Source organism: Notamacropus eugenii, chromosome 4, assembly GCF_028372415.1.
Source record: "Notamacropus eugenii isolate mMacEug1 chromosome 4, mMacEug1.pri_v2, whole genome shotgun sequence".
Lineage (NCBI taxonomy): Eukaryota > Metazoa > Chordata > Mammalia > Diprotodontia > Macropodidae > Notamacropus > Notamacropus eugenii.
Genome location: NC_092875.1, coordinates 8827983 through 8841922, shown reverse-complemented (window position 1 = coordinate 8841922; position 13940 = coordinate 8827983). Strand labels below are relative to the sequence as shown.

Here is a 13940-nt window from a genome sequence, read left to right as displayed (position 1 = left end):
GAAACAAAAGTAACTAGAAGCGATCAGTCACAAAGGATTAAACACGGATTACTCTATATTCCAAAATAGATGATGTTTATAAACTTGGTGCTGTTAGGGATGATGGAGGAAACTGAGTTACACGGAAGACCACACAGTGGTTTTGATTATAATAAAAGAAAGGAATGAGATGGGAAAAGGGAATACAATTCCTTTGGGGAGAGAGCTGGGACAAAAAAGGGTGGAAATTCTCTCACATAATAAAAGGGAACAAGTGGACAACTCTACAAACAAGATGGGGGTCGGGGAGAGAGTGACACTTTAAACTCACTTTCTTCTAAACTGCTCAGAGGAGAAAACACACACACATGGTTGGATGTATTTATTTAATTATACTTTTTAATAAATTGTTTTATTCAGTTAACTTTTGTACCTCCTTTTCCATTTGTCCAATTGCTCCTTTTAAGGAGCTATTTTCTCCAATTAGGTTTTGTATCTCCTTTTCCATTTGCCCAGTTTTCTTTTTAAATTCTTCTGTGAATTCTTTTTTCGTATTTTTTAAGTCATTGGCCAATTTTTCTCCTACCTCTCTAATTTGGCTTTTAAAATCCTTTTTGAGGTCTTCCAAGAATGTTCTTTTGGCTTGGGACCAGTTCCTATTCCCTTCTGAAGTTGCAGATGTGAGTACAGCCTCTGAATTCGTGTTTTGATGTTTGTTCCCATAGTAAGATTCTATGGTCTTTGTTTTTCTGTTTTGCTTCTTGCTCATGATGATTGCCATTTTCCTGGTTTTTAAACTGATTCTCTGCTTCTGGGACACAAGGGGCTCTTCCCCACATTTCTTGTGCTGAGAATGAGAGGCTTTGTGGGTTGTGGCCTCCGTTTCTTTCAGCTAGAAGCTAGAATGCTGCAGTTTGCTTGGTGCTGAGCTGGCTGGTGTGCCAAGGCATAGACCAGGTGAAGTCTTTCTGAGCTTCCTCAGGGTTCCCCTGAAGCTCACTGGGTGAGGTGTGGGGGAGGGGTGGTCTAGCCACAGAGCACTCCTCCTCCCCTGAGCTAAAACACAGGCAGGCTCATCAGTTGGTGAACACCCCCCTCTGGGCTAGTGTCTTCCCAATTTCCCTGGCTGTGCTAAGGCACGCCTGGGGTCCTGGTGAAGGCACTCACAGGCTCCACCTCCTGGGGCTCAGGATCTCCTCCTGGTTCCATGAGGTGGGGCTGTCTCGGACAGCTCTGAACCTGTACTGATCCCATTCAGCCATAGCAAGGGTCTCTCCTTGTCGATTTTCCTAGCCTTTCGAGCTGAGAGACTGTTTACCCCTTTGGCTGATCCCACTATTCTAGGATTTTTCCTGGGGAAATATTCTCTGGGTTTTTCAAGGCTAACAAGGGGAGGGTACGAGCACTTACAGATCACTCCGCCATCTTGTCTCCTGCAAGTTCAAGTAGGTGACTTTCAAACATTTAATCTGCAGGCTGATAGTCTCAGGAGCACTGCTGCTGTTGGGGGGAAGGGGAAGGAGAGGGTCCTGTGCTTCTCTCTCTCTCAGTTCTGCTGGATTCCTATCCTGGGCTGATAGGTTTGAGAATCTGCATGCTGCTTCTGATTCAGTCTGCAAGTGGTTCCTACTCTTTGCTGTGGGTCTGCACTGGTACAGCCTGTGTACTTTGCGCTTCTGCAGCCCGTTGTAACAAATCCTTCCCGTCCACCTTTTGGGCTGTCCTAGATTGGAAATCTGCCTCACTGTGTCCTATTGGATTCTGTCACTGTAAAATTTGTTCAGATTCTCTTTTTAGAAGTATCTGAAGGAATTTGTGGTAGAGCTAAGGTGAGTCCATGTTCTCACTCTGCCATCTTAGTTCTGCCTCCAGAAATACAGCTTATTCAACAGGGAGACCAGAAGAAAAGGAGACAAGAGGAAATTAGAGAGAAGCAGATGGAGAGGGGTTCTTCCTGTGTAAAACAAATTCTCTCCCCCCCCCACTTAATAGTATTTTATTTTTTCTAATTACATGAAAAGATAGTTTTCAGCATTCACTTTTTTCTTTTTTTTCAAATTTATTATTTTCAGTTTTTGACAGTCACTTGCATAAATTCCAAATTTTTTCCCTCTCCCTCCCCAAGATGGCATGCAATCTTATATGGGCTCTACATGTGCTCGCCTATTAAACACATTTTCACCTTAGTCATGTTGCATAGAAGAATTAAAATGAATGGGAGAAACCATGAAAGAAAACCAAAACACAAGAGAATATATCCTGCTTCACTCTGCGTTCCAGTTCCATAGTTCTTTCTCTGGATGTGGATGGCATTTTGCCTCAAGTCCTTTGGGAATGTTTTAGGTCCTTGCCTTGCTGGGAAGGGCTAAGTATCACACACTGTATATAATGTTCTCCTGGCTCTGCCCCCTTCACTTCAATATTCACTTTTTTAAGATTTTGAATTCCAAACTTTTTCTTCCCTCCTTCCTCTCCCCTCCTCCCTCCCCAAGATGATATAAGTTCTACATGTACAATCATATTAAACATTTCCACATTAGTCATGTTGTGAAAGAAGAATCAGAATAAAAAGAGAAAACCCACAAAAAAAGTCTGCTTCAGTCTTCAGACTCCATTTCTTTCTCTGGAAATGGATGGCATTTTCCATCACGAGTCTTTTGGAACTGTCTTAGATCAGTGTATGTGTGTCTGCGTATCTGTGTTCGTCCTTCGTTGCCAAAGAAGACTATGCCATCAGAGAAATGATGACGTGACTTGCACTTGACTTTGTTTTGAGTGAGGGAGGGCTGTGCAGGTCACCAGCCTCACTTCTCCTCCAGAGCCATCTGAATCCAGTGACCAAATATTCATCAGGATGACTGGAGATGACCCAGGATGAGGCAATTGGGGTTAAGGGACTTGCCCAAGGTCACACAGCTAGTGAGCTCAAGTCCTCCTGACTCCTGCACTGGTGCTCTATCCACTGCACCACCGAGCTGCCCCCTTAGATCATTACATTGCTGAGAAGAGCAAAGTCTATCAGAGTTGGTCATTGAACAATTAGTAAAACAAACTGTAACAATGGAGGGTAAAATGTGAAGAGACATTTAAAAAGAGAAGGTTAAGATTGGGCCCTGAGTGAGGGAAAGGACAGAAGGATAGGAAAGTAGTAGTAGATTGGCACTCTCTCATCATCCTCTTCTGATTTATAAAGAGGGGGAGGAGAAACTGGTTGGAGTAATTAATGAATTATGAACTAACGAATTTATACACTAATAATGGTGCCAAGAAAGAAGCACCATTTTGGAAGCTTTAGAACTGTGACCCACGCGGTGATCCAGCACAAATCCAGAGGATAAAGGAAGTCTGCTACCCACCTTGACAGACGGCGATAGACTTAGGTGGGAGGAGGCAGTGCAGAATGAGACCTGCCTAACGCAGAAAGTGCTTTGCAAACCATAAAGCACTATTTAAGGGTTGGCTATTACTCCATGGCCAATGTGAGAATTTTTTTTTTTTTGCTTGACTGTTTCTTAAAATGTGTGTTTTTTAAGTGACGTAGGAAAATTTAATTGAATAAATGGGGGGAGGGAAATGCTCCTTGTGCCCAACTGGCCTCACCTCAAATGACACACTCCATCTCCATGTCTTGTCTCCATCTCCATGCCTTGGCACACTTTGTCCAGTGGCGTCCATCCATCCTTCTTTGTTGCTACCTCTTTGATTGTCCTTCCATGCTCCACTCAAACACCACACTGATCCCCATCTCTACCCTCCCAGCAGTCTCCTCACTAAAATGATAGGGTCTTTATTTTGTGTCTGCATATGTGGTCTCTTTCAATGGAATGGACAGTACTCAGAGACAGACCCCCTAACTGAGAGGCTCTGTGTCACTATTACCTGGCACTGGATAGTGCTTTAAAAAGGCTCAACTGACAAGATTGATGCTGGGCCTCAGTTTCCCCCTCTGTTAAATGAGGTTGTTGAGCTAGGTGACCCCTGAGACCTTGGTCTGTGCTCCTGTATCCCTGTGGCCAGTACCATCCATGTCTAGTCTTGGGTCCAGCAACACAGGAGACCCCAAACTTGCAGAAGACCATCAGGAAGCTTGCTCCCTAAAGGCTTCCTTGTCCCTAATCCTCTTCAGACCTATGTCTGAAATCACAGATTAACCATGGCCTAGCACGACCAGGCTGAGTCTGCCAGAGGCCATCAAGGCTCTGCCGTCACCAATCTCCTGAGCCCAGAAAGGAGCTCAGCCACAGAGTGAGGCCTGGCCCCGTGGGTCGCCCATGGGCAGAGGACAGTGAAGAGAAGCCTGCCTTCTCAGAACCTCCCAGCTCTTTGGAATCACACCTTGTGCTGCCTTCCTCATCCCTTCCTCCATCTCTCTCTGGCTGCTGAATTCCAGCCTTTACAGCCCCGCCCAAAGGGCCGCTCTTCCAGGGAGCATTCCATGAGAAGTTCATAGGGTGACAGACCCCAAGTTGGATGGGCCCATTTGTTTCAGCTTCCCTGTTTTTCCAGAGGAGGACATTGAGGTCCATGGAGGGAGAGAGACTTACCCAAGGTCACACAGCTAGTATAGGAAAGCAGCAGTATTTGAACCCTAGCTCTCTGACTCTAGTCAGGGCTCTTACAAGGCTGCCCCCTCTCGTGCATTTATCACCTAATTTGGAAATCCATAGTTATGTCTGTTTCATGCCCCAACCCACCATAAACTCAAAGACAGACTGGGTCAGCTGAATCATGTCTTTTCTTGCCAAGCTCAGCATTCTGCATACAGTAAATGTTTGTTAAAATAAATGAATGAACCCAGGATGGTGGGCTGGACAGCTCTCAGGAGATCATAGTATAGAGCCCCTTGATTTTTCAGATGAAGAAACTGAGGCCCATAAAGGATGACTTGCCCAAGGTCACAGTTAGAAAGGGGGATGATGATGAAAGCAGGTCTGTGAGTACTTGGATGAATGGCATGGCTGCCTGGAACCCCCTGTAACTTCAGCAGTGGGCATTTCCTTACCCTTACTTGAAGTCAAAACCAGTAGGAACCCTTCCAATGCCCTGGCCAGAGGTAGAGTCAGAGGTGCAGGGGCTTGAAGAAAAGAAAAACTCCCTCCCAATAGAAGCTGCCCTTTCAAAGTATTCTGGGGCACCCTGGGAGGTGGTGAGCTTCCCAGCACCAGAGGTGTACAAGCAGAGGCTGGATACCCACTTGTCAGGAATGATGCCAAAGGGATCGTTTTCAGGTATGAGTTAGGCTCCGTTGCTCCTGTGGTCTCTCCCACCCAGAAAATCTAGGATTTTCTGATTGCTTTGGGTAGAAAGGGAAAGGAGGATGCTGGGAAGGGTGCAGGGCAGGCCAGAGAGGAGAAAAAAATGGGCAGTGGCTTCCAGAAAAGCAAGAACCACTTTGGGCCAATCCAGGGGCCACCAGGTGAAAAACAAAGGGACCAGAAGGAAGCCAGACACAGACCAGCTGCTGATGACTCCTGCACAGCCCAGGACTTGGGCTGTGTGGCGTGTCAGGAAGGGCCTTCCCTCCCACTCAGGGTGGGACACATACATACTCACACACTCACCTAGGGGAGTGTGCACGTACATTCCCACACACATGTACTCACATTCACTCATAATGCACTCACACTCATGATGTGCACATCCACACACATATGGACACATACACATATATTCCCACAAACATGCACTCAAATTCACACACACCTACACTCATACTCACATATAATGCAGTCACACACATTCACATACACTCATGTGTTCACACACACATCCACTCACACTCACACATACACCCATGACACACATTCACACACACACATCTCCAATTTGAGCCCAGATCCATTAATCCATCATCAGTACAGGGATGTACACAATCCATAGGATACAGGGAGAGATTTTGCCCCTGCCCTGAAGTCAAAGTCAGAGCCAGGAAATGGGAGAGAGTGGAGAGATTTGTAGAGAAATGGGACAGATGAGGGGGGAATGGGAGGGGACAGCATGGGATTAGAGATAGGGATTTGGGGTGGTTATAGGAAGAGGGATCTGGGGCTTGGCAAGCGTGGATGGAGGGCAGTTGGGTTGAGGATAAGATGAAGAATCAGATGTGACCATGGTTTCAGGGGTGGGTACAGAGCAGGCGTGACTTGGGCAGGAAGCTGTTCTAGGGTAGGACTGGGTTGGACTGGTCACAGGGTTGTAGATGAGAGGGGAGAGAGTCAGATGGGGGATAAGTGTGGGGTGGGACTAGGGGGAGCTGGAGGTAGGAGGGGAGAGTGTCGGAGGGGTGTAGAATGGAGTAGGGAGGAGATGAGATTGGGAGAAGACAGGGAGGAGAGAGTTTGGGGCTGGGAATGGGATGAGGGGATGGCATGAAGGATGGGAGGGCATGGAGGTGGGAATATGGTGAGAACGGGATGGGATTGGCATAGGAAGCAATGGGGAGAGGAGAGGGATGAGGGTGGCAGAAGATGAGAATGGGGCTAAGGGGATGATGGGAAGAGGGTGGGGATGGGCCAGGAGGACCTCGGGGATGGATGGGAGGACAGGAGGTGGTGTTGGGGACAGGGATAAAGGAGAGGAGTGGAGGAGGGGAGGGTAAGAGAGGAGAGAAGAGGAGAGGGGAGGGGAGGGAGGGGATATTGGACAAGGCTGGGACTGCAGGGATTGTGGGTATAGGCTAGGCTAGGATGGGAGGAGACAGAAGGAGATAAGGTGAGGATAGGCTGGGTGAAGGAGGGGAGAGGAGAGGAGGGGGCAGCTGGGGCTGGAGCACTGTCAATGAGGAGGATGAGGTGACAGAGGTCGGGGCTGCCTCGGGCCAGGCCTAAGTGGGCAGCAGGCTGTTGGTCTGGAGGTCGAGGAATGGCGAAAGGGTGTATCGCAAGCGGCGGAAGGTGCTCTGGGAGCACAGGCGAGGAATGGCCTCTCGGATGGCATTGGGGTTGATCAGGGTAAGATAGAACAGAGGCAGGCTCAGGAAACACAGGGGAATCAGCAGCCGAAGCCCTAAGTTGGCCAGGAGCCTGTGGGAGGGTCAGAGGTCAGGGGTCAGTTCTGGGGAACTGTGGCCCAGGCTAGGGTCAGTCAGGGAGGGGTCAGAGAAGTGTGATCAGGACCGGGCGGTGGGGTGGGTCAGACAAGGGCTGGAAGAGGAAGAGGAGGAGGGAGGAGGAAGGATGTCCAGTGAGGCAGCCCCCAGCCCTACCTCACCTGAGCCTGGATACATGCCCAAGGTCCTTTAGCCTGTTTTCCTGCCAAAGGAAGAAGAGTGTGCATTGGGACGGGAGGCCCCAGAACGGATCCCAGCCAGCTGAGGGCCGATCTGGGCACTGCCCGGCCGCCCTCTCCAGGCCTCCTCCTGGCCATTGGGAGGAGGGCACCGTACCCGGGGGCCACCGAGGCCTGAAGCGGTGCCAAGATCCGGCCACCGCGGGTCTCGCTCCCCGCAAGCCTCCCTACTCACAAGATTGGCCTCGGCCACCTCCTCCATGAGGGAGCCTGGGGTCTCGACCATGGTGGAAATCTGCCCGGGCTTCCTGCCAAGGACAGGACAGGAGTCAGAGGCCGAGCGGCCGGCCCCTGCCCCGCCCCCAGCCCGCTCCCCTCCAGGCTCGACGGACTTACTGATCTACCCCTTCGCGGGGCGTGTCCAGCACCGAGGCCACCTCCATCACCTTGATCTGGAGCTCCTGCCGCCGAGGGGGGAGGGGCGTCACTTCACTGCCTCGGAAGGGGGTGGGAATGGGGGTGGGGACTCTGGACCAGGGCTCCCTGGAGGGGCGGGGGCAATCGGAAGAGGGGGAATGGATGGCCACACCTGGAGGACCCCGCTCTGCTCCTGGAAGCTGGCCCAGGCCTCTTCCTTCTGCATGACTCCCTAGAAGGAGGGAAGAGGGGTGCTTAGAGACCCAGCAGCCGTCTCCCTCCGGCTCCCAGAGACGCACGCGGTCCCCACGGGAAGCCTGAACCTCTCCCCACCAAGCACGGACAGACACGGATCCAGGCACACAGACACACAGACACACGCACGCGGACCTAGGCACACACACAGACCCCACGGAAAGCCTGAACCTCTCCCCACCAAAGCACGGACAGACACGGATCCAGGCACACAGACACACAGACACACGCACGCGGACCTAGGCACACATGCAGACCCCACGGGGATCCTGAACCTCCCCCCCAAAATGCACGAACAGGCGTGGATCCAGGCACAGGCAGGCACACACACGCGCACACCCCCACTCCCACTCACCTTCTGGATTCCCTCCGCCTGGAGGGTGGATCTCGACTCCATGATCTCCAACTGTTTCTACACAAAGGCCAGACGAGCCCGGGTCACTGACTTCTCGGCCGCGGCCGGAGCCGCAGCGGGGGTCCCCCTTCCGTCCCCGCCCCTCGCCCCCACCTGCAGACTCAGCAGCTCCGCCTGCAGGCGCCGGTGCTGCCTCCGCTGGCACTGCTGCTCTCCGCCGTAGTAGAAAAGCTGCGGAAAAGGAGACAAGCACAGTCCGGGGAGGGCCGGCAGAGCCGGGGAGGGCACGTCGAGCCACCGCGCATCTCCAGCGCTCTCCCATCATCCGGGGGGAGAGGCGGAGAGGGAAGTGGAGAGACTACCTCGGGTCATAATAGAGCCACACGCACCCCATTTACAGCTGAGGAAACTGAGGCCGAGGAAAGGAAAGATCCTAGACCTAGAGCTGAGCCCTCAGTTGGGGAAACTGAGGCTTAGAGAGGGAAATCACTGGAGCCGGGAGGGCCCTCAGAAATCATACAGTCCAGCCCCGCCTCCCCACCCCCTCACCCGCCTGTACCGCAGAGAGGTCCAGCGACGTGCCCAAAGAACCGGGTGCTCTTCGGGCCCTGTGCTCCGCTACGCTCAAGGCTGCAGGCTATCTTCCCACTCCCACCCCCCACCCTCGGACCCCGGACCCCGGACCTGGCTGGAAAGCTCTTCCCATTCTTCCTGAAGTAACTGATTGTTCCTCTCCTGAAAAAGAGCCGGTCGGTGGAGGGAGTCAAGGAGGGGGCTTGAGCTCGAGTCCCCGGCCCCCCGGCCCGGCAACCCTGGCTCCCTGGTCCCTCACCAGGATAAGCTTTTGCTCCTCAGCATCAGCGATGAGCTCCAGAGTACGGGCCGCTCGGCTCTTGACCACGTCCTCGGCCTCCCCTCGGAGGGCCCCGGCTGCCTGGTTCAGCCTCCGCTGGAGGCTACGGGAGGGAGGCACTGAGCATGAGGTGGCCTGGGAACAGGCGTGTGGGGGAGACCGGAGGCAGCCTCTCCTTGAGCCAACCTAACAGGTTGCTATTAAGCACCTATTGTGTAGCAGGCTGTACTGGGAGTGAGGACACCGAGCTCACCCTCCTTCGGCCTCCACCCCCAGAAGCAGGTCCTGAGTACCAAGTCCTAGGCTAGACCTGGAGAGAGCTCAAGAGAATGGAGACACTCCTCCTCTCCTTCCTCCTCTTTTCCCCCACCGCTCCTCCCTCCTGGTCCCTCCATCCACCCTGTAGGTACTGGAGATTTGTGTCAGCCTGCACCTATGAGATTACAGAGGGCCCTCTCCTCTTGCCCAGGTCCCAGCCAGAGGAGGCAGGTGTGTGTAGGCTGCCCTGGGCCTTCTGGGGATTGTCACAAAAGAGGAGACAAGCTTAAGGAGGGGGCAGAAGTGTCCAGGACAAAGGAGGACAGTGATGGGATCTTGCAATCTGTCATCTCATTGGATGGACGATCTCCACCCACCACCTCCTTTGTACCAGGCTGCTCTGGTTTCCTTTTCTAAAGGCCCAGATGAGTCATGATGGCATGGCCTCTTTGGGAGGCTTTCTCCCCGGAGGTCTCCCAGTCGAGTTAGGATGACCACTTGTCAGGGATCCTGGAGTGAGGCAAGGCTCCAAATTACAGCCATGTGACCTAACTTGAACCTTCTTTAAGTGGGGATTACAGCCCCTGTTGTACCTACCTCACAGGGGTTGGGTAGGATGGAATAGCACAGTATATATTGAAAGCATGTCCCCATTGCAACCCTCCCACTGCTATGACATCTGGGATTCTTGTCTAGGGATAAGATGGCATCAGGAGACCTGACTGAAGGCACCAAGGTCAAAGCTAGAAAAGCAGGAACTTGGGAGGCCTTGGAATAGGGCAGCTAGGATCACTAAGCAGGGGGAGTCTGGAACCAGTCATGGCTGCTTGGCCTCTCAGGCGAAGGCTACCCCCATCCTAGGTCTGCATTACAGCAAAGGCAAGTGACCAAGTCTCTTACTGGCGAACAAGATGGTGAGAGGGCAAGGTCTAGAAGGTGGCATTGTTAAAGATGCTCAAATGGCAAGCTGAGGGAAGGTCCATAGATGGTATCATGCTACCCCCTGCTCACTAAACTTCAGTGGGCTATGGGATTGGCTGAAACCCAACAGGAATCCTTACTGAGGATGCAGCTTAGTAGGAGAGCCCCAGTCCCTGGATCCCCAGGGCTCTGTCCTTGGCACAGTCCTATTCAGAATGTTTACCAGGGCCCATGATTAAAAAAGAGGGAAACACACATTCCAGATGGCAGAAGTAGGATCCACTTTTCAAATAAAAGCTAGAATCGAGTGAGGTGAAATTTGAGGATGGGGACTGTCACCATCATCTCCCAAGTAACATTCCATAATCTTCCTGGGAAAAAAGTGGGGGCTGGGACCTTCTCTGCATCCAAAGTCTCATGAGAGGGCAAGTGAAGGGTTAGAGGCAGGACCAGAACCCCGATGCCCCTGGTTCTGGGGCCTCAGCTCTTGGACTGCACTTCATTTGGCTTCTGTTTGGGAAGCCTAAGCCTATTTGGGAAATCTAAGAAGAATCCATTGATTTGGGGGGAAAAATAGGGCATCTGCCTGGGCAGATTCATTGGGAAAAGCCCCAGGGGTGCTCGGAGGGCTGCTCTCAATCAGACTCATCAAGAAGGCCCCACAAAGCCAGCCACAGCCTTAGAAGAAAAGAGATGTGCTGTGCCCTGTGGGGGCTGAAGCCGAAGCGCTGTGTCAGACTCTGGCCCTGTTAAGGAGGATGCTGGCAGATGAGTTTCCAGAGGAGAATTTCAGGATGGGGAGAGCACTGGAATCCTTGGTACATGAGGATCAGTTGAAGGAACTGATTTCACTTAGGCTGGAGAACAAAAGACTGGGAGGAAGGATGATGGGGGAGCAGGGGGCAGGGAATAATCACTGCTTTCAAGTATCTGGAGGTTTGTCCTGGAGAAGAAGAGTTAGCTGGTCCTGCTTGGCCTCAGAGGGCAAAGACACACCTCACTCGGAGGCGAATTGCCATCCACTAGAAACACTATCTAACAGGTGAAGCTCCCAAAGCTTTTGGAAGGCAAACACCATTTTCATCTTGGAATTTCCAGAGCCTGACATAAACAAGTGTCTGAAATCAGTTTATTGGACGAATGAGTCTCTGAGCCCTGACTGATTCTCAGCTGAAAACTGGCTCCTATTTTACTGAAAAATAAACCGAGGGTTCCCTCTTCCCCCTAGCTCCTCATCTCCCCACCCCAGATGCCTCCTGCCCCTCCCTGCTCCTCCACATCCACCAGTGACCCTGAGCCATCGCCTTCTCCAGCAGATGGACCCAGTCATACCCTTTCTCTCACGTAGCTTCAATCTTTCCCTGTTTCTTGGATACCTCCCTACTGCCTCCAAGGTGCTCGTGTCCATGTCCCCTCTTCCTCAACCCCTCCCCCTCATATGATTCATCCATCCTCACTAAGCCCTGCCTTTGGTGGATCAACTGAAGGACTTCATCCAGGGTCTCCATTCCCTCTCTTCTTACTTAGCTCTCTTCAGTCTAGGTCCGGTGGGAGAGCTCTGTTTAAGGAATGACCTCTCGGTTACCAAACCCAGTGACTTTTCTCCACCCACATTCACTTTGACCCCTCTGCACCCTCTGACCTTGGTCACCACCCTCTCCTTAAGACTCTTCTTTTTAAGTTTTCAAGACCACCTTCCCTCTTTCTCTGTCTCTTTCTATGTGTCTGTCTCTCCCTCCCTGCCTCCCTCTCTGTTGTCTCTCCCTCTCTGTGTTCTCTCTGTTCTGTCTCTCCCTCTTTGACCACTTCTTTTCTGCCCCCTCTTCCAACTCATGCCCTCTCACTTAGGTCTCCCTGGGCCCCCTTCTCTTTTCCCTCTATACTTCAGTGGCAGATCTTATCAGCTTCCATGGATTTAATGACCATCTCTATGCCGACTCAAATCTATCTTTTCTGCCCCAATCTCTCTACTAACCTCCAATCTCGAATCTCCAACTGTATGTCCAGTAGAAGTCTTAAAATTCAGTAAGTGAAAAACAGAATCCTCTTCATTCTCTTCTCTCCCCATCCCTCCATTACTCCCACCTTTCCTGTTGCTGTCCAAGGTACCCCCCTCCTCCCAGGCCCTCAGTCTCCCAACCCAGGAGTCATCCTGGACTCCTCTCTCTCCCTCCCCCTGCCCCATAGAGCCAATTTGGTGATTTCTCCTTCGTGGCATCTCTCATCAATTTCACCTTTGCCTTGTATCTCCGACATTCCCTCTTCTCTTTTCTAACAGACTCGGCCCCCACCCTGATCCAAGCTCTTATCACCTCACACCTGGACTATTGCAATAGCTTCTGGGAGATGAGGTGTCCTCCCTGCCTCTAGTCTCTCCCTCCTCCAGCCCATCCTCCATTCAGGAACCAAAGTGATTTTCCTAAAGCTCTGGTCTGACCATCCCCTACTGAATAAACGCCAGTGACTCCCTATATGGCCTCCAGGATCAAATATCACTTATCCCATCCCACCTTTCTGCTCTTCTCACACCTTACCCTCCCCTCCATCATGTCTTTTATTAGCCAGAGGCCCCTGCCCCTGGTTATTCCACAAACAAGACCCTCCTTCCTTGGCTCTGGGCATTCTCTCTGGTCATCCCCATGCCCAATGCAGACTGACCTCCCAGGCGTCCTTTAAGTTCCAACTAAAATTCCATCTTCTACAAGAAGTCCTCCCAATGTCTTCCCTCTGTGAATGAACTGGTTTTGATCCTGTCCAGCAGCTGACTTATTTGTTTTAGCTTGTAAGTTCCTCCAGGGCTTCTGTCTTTTTTGTACCCTAAGCTCTTGGCACAGTTCCTGGCATATAGTAGGTGCTTAATAAATGTTTATTTCCTAAGAGCAGGGACTGTTTGTGCTTTTTCCTTGTATCCCCCCAGGGCCTAACCTAGAGTAAGCCCTGGATAAATACTCGACTGATTTGAGAGTGAGAACTGGATCCTCTCCTTCATTTCCCCAAAGCCAAGCATACAACAGGTGCTTAATAAAGGTTCAGTAAACATTCTCTCAAGTGGCCATCTCCCATACTTATTGAATTTCTCCCTCGACTTCCCTCTTACACACACACACACACACACACACACACGCACGCACTTCAGAACTTCTTGGGGTCTGGGCTGTGGATATTTCTAGCAAGGCCTGTGATGTCAAAATGAAAAGTCTCAATAAAATTTATAAAAATTTAAAAATAAAGGCAAAACTGGGGTCTCAGTTTACCTGGATGAATGAGGATGTCTACACTAGAGGGTCTCCCAGGCTCCTCCCCAGCTCTAGAAGCCCATAGGAAAGCCTTCCCCTTCTCCTTGGGGTTCAGGGCTGGGGGTGGGGAGGCTCACCTGCGCTCCCTGTCCCGAAGGTTCCTCAGTGTCAGAACCAGGCTTTCGCTTTCTGTCTCCAAGATCCTCATCAGCTCCTCCAGTTCTTGCTTCCTCAGCCTGCCATCTCTGTTGTCCTTCTGAAGCTGCAGCAGGATTTCCTCAGCCTCTGCCATGTGAGTGCCTGGCCAGATCTCCTCCTTGCCATTTCTGTCCCTGCTCAAGTCCTCCATGCCCGGACCCATTCTGAGGGGTCATCAGGCATCACAATGGCCTGGGCCCCACCCCAACCTCCTTCTGGGGCACAGAGCTTGGCACACAGT

At 51.6% G+C, this 13940-nt stretch overlaps 1 protein-coding gene across 1 annotated transcript; it reads right to left on the bottom strand.

Moving 5' to 3' along the window:
* Positions 1 to 5801: 5801 nt before the first annotated feature.
* TMEM191C (transmembrane protein 191C) lies at positions 5802 to 13939 on the bottom strand. The gene is made up of 10 exons (XM_072599695.1): positions 13639 to 13939; positions 9066 to 9189; positions 8918 to 8968; positions 8387 to 8464; positions 8234 to 8290; positions 7796 to 7855; positions 7603 to 7667; positions 7442 to 7514; positions 7189 to 7229; positions 5802 to 7001 (listed from the first exon to the last, which is right to left on the bottom strand). The coding sequence occupies exons 1-10, from the start codon at positions 13860 to 13862 to the stop codon at positions 6803 to 6805; spliced, it is 972 nt and encodes a 323-aa protein (XP_072455796.1). The 5' UTR covers positions 13863 to 13939; the 3' UTR covers positions 5802 to 6802.
* Between the last annotated feature and the right edge of the window lies 1 nt (position 13940).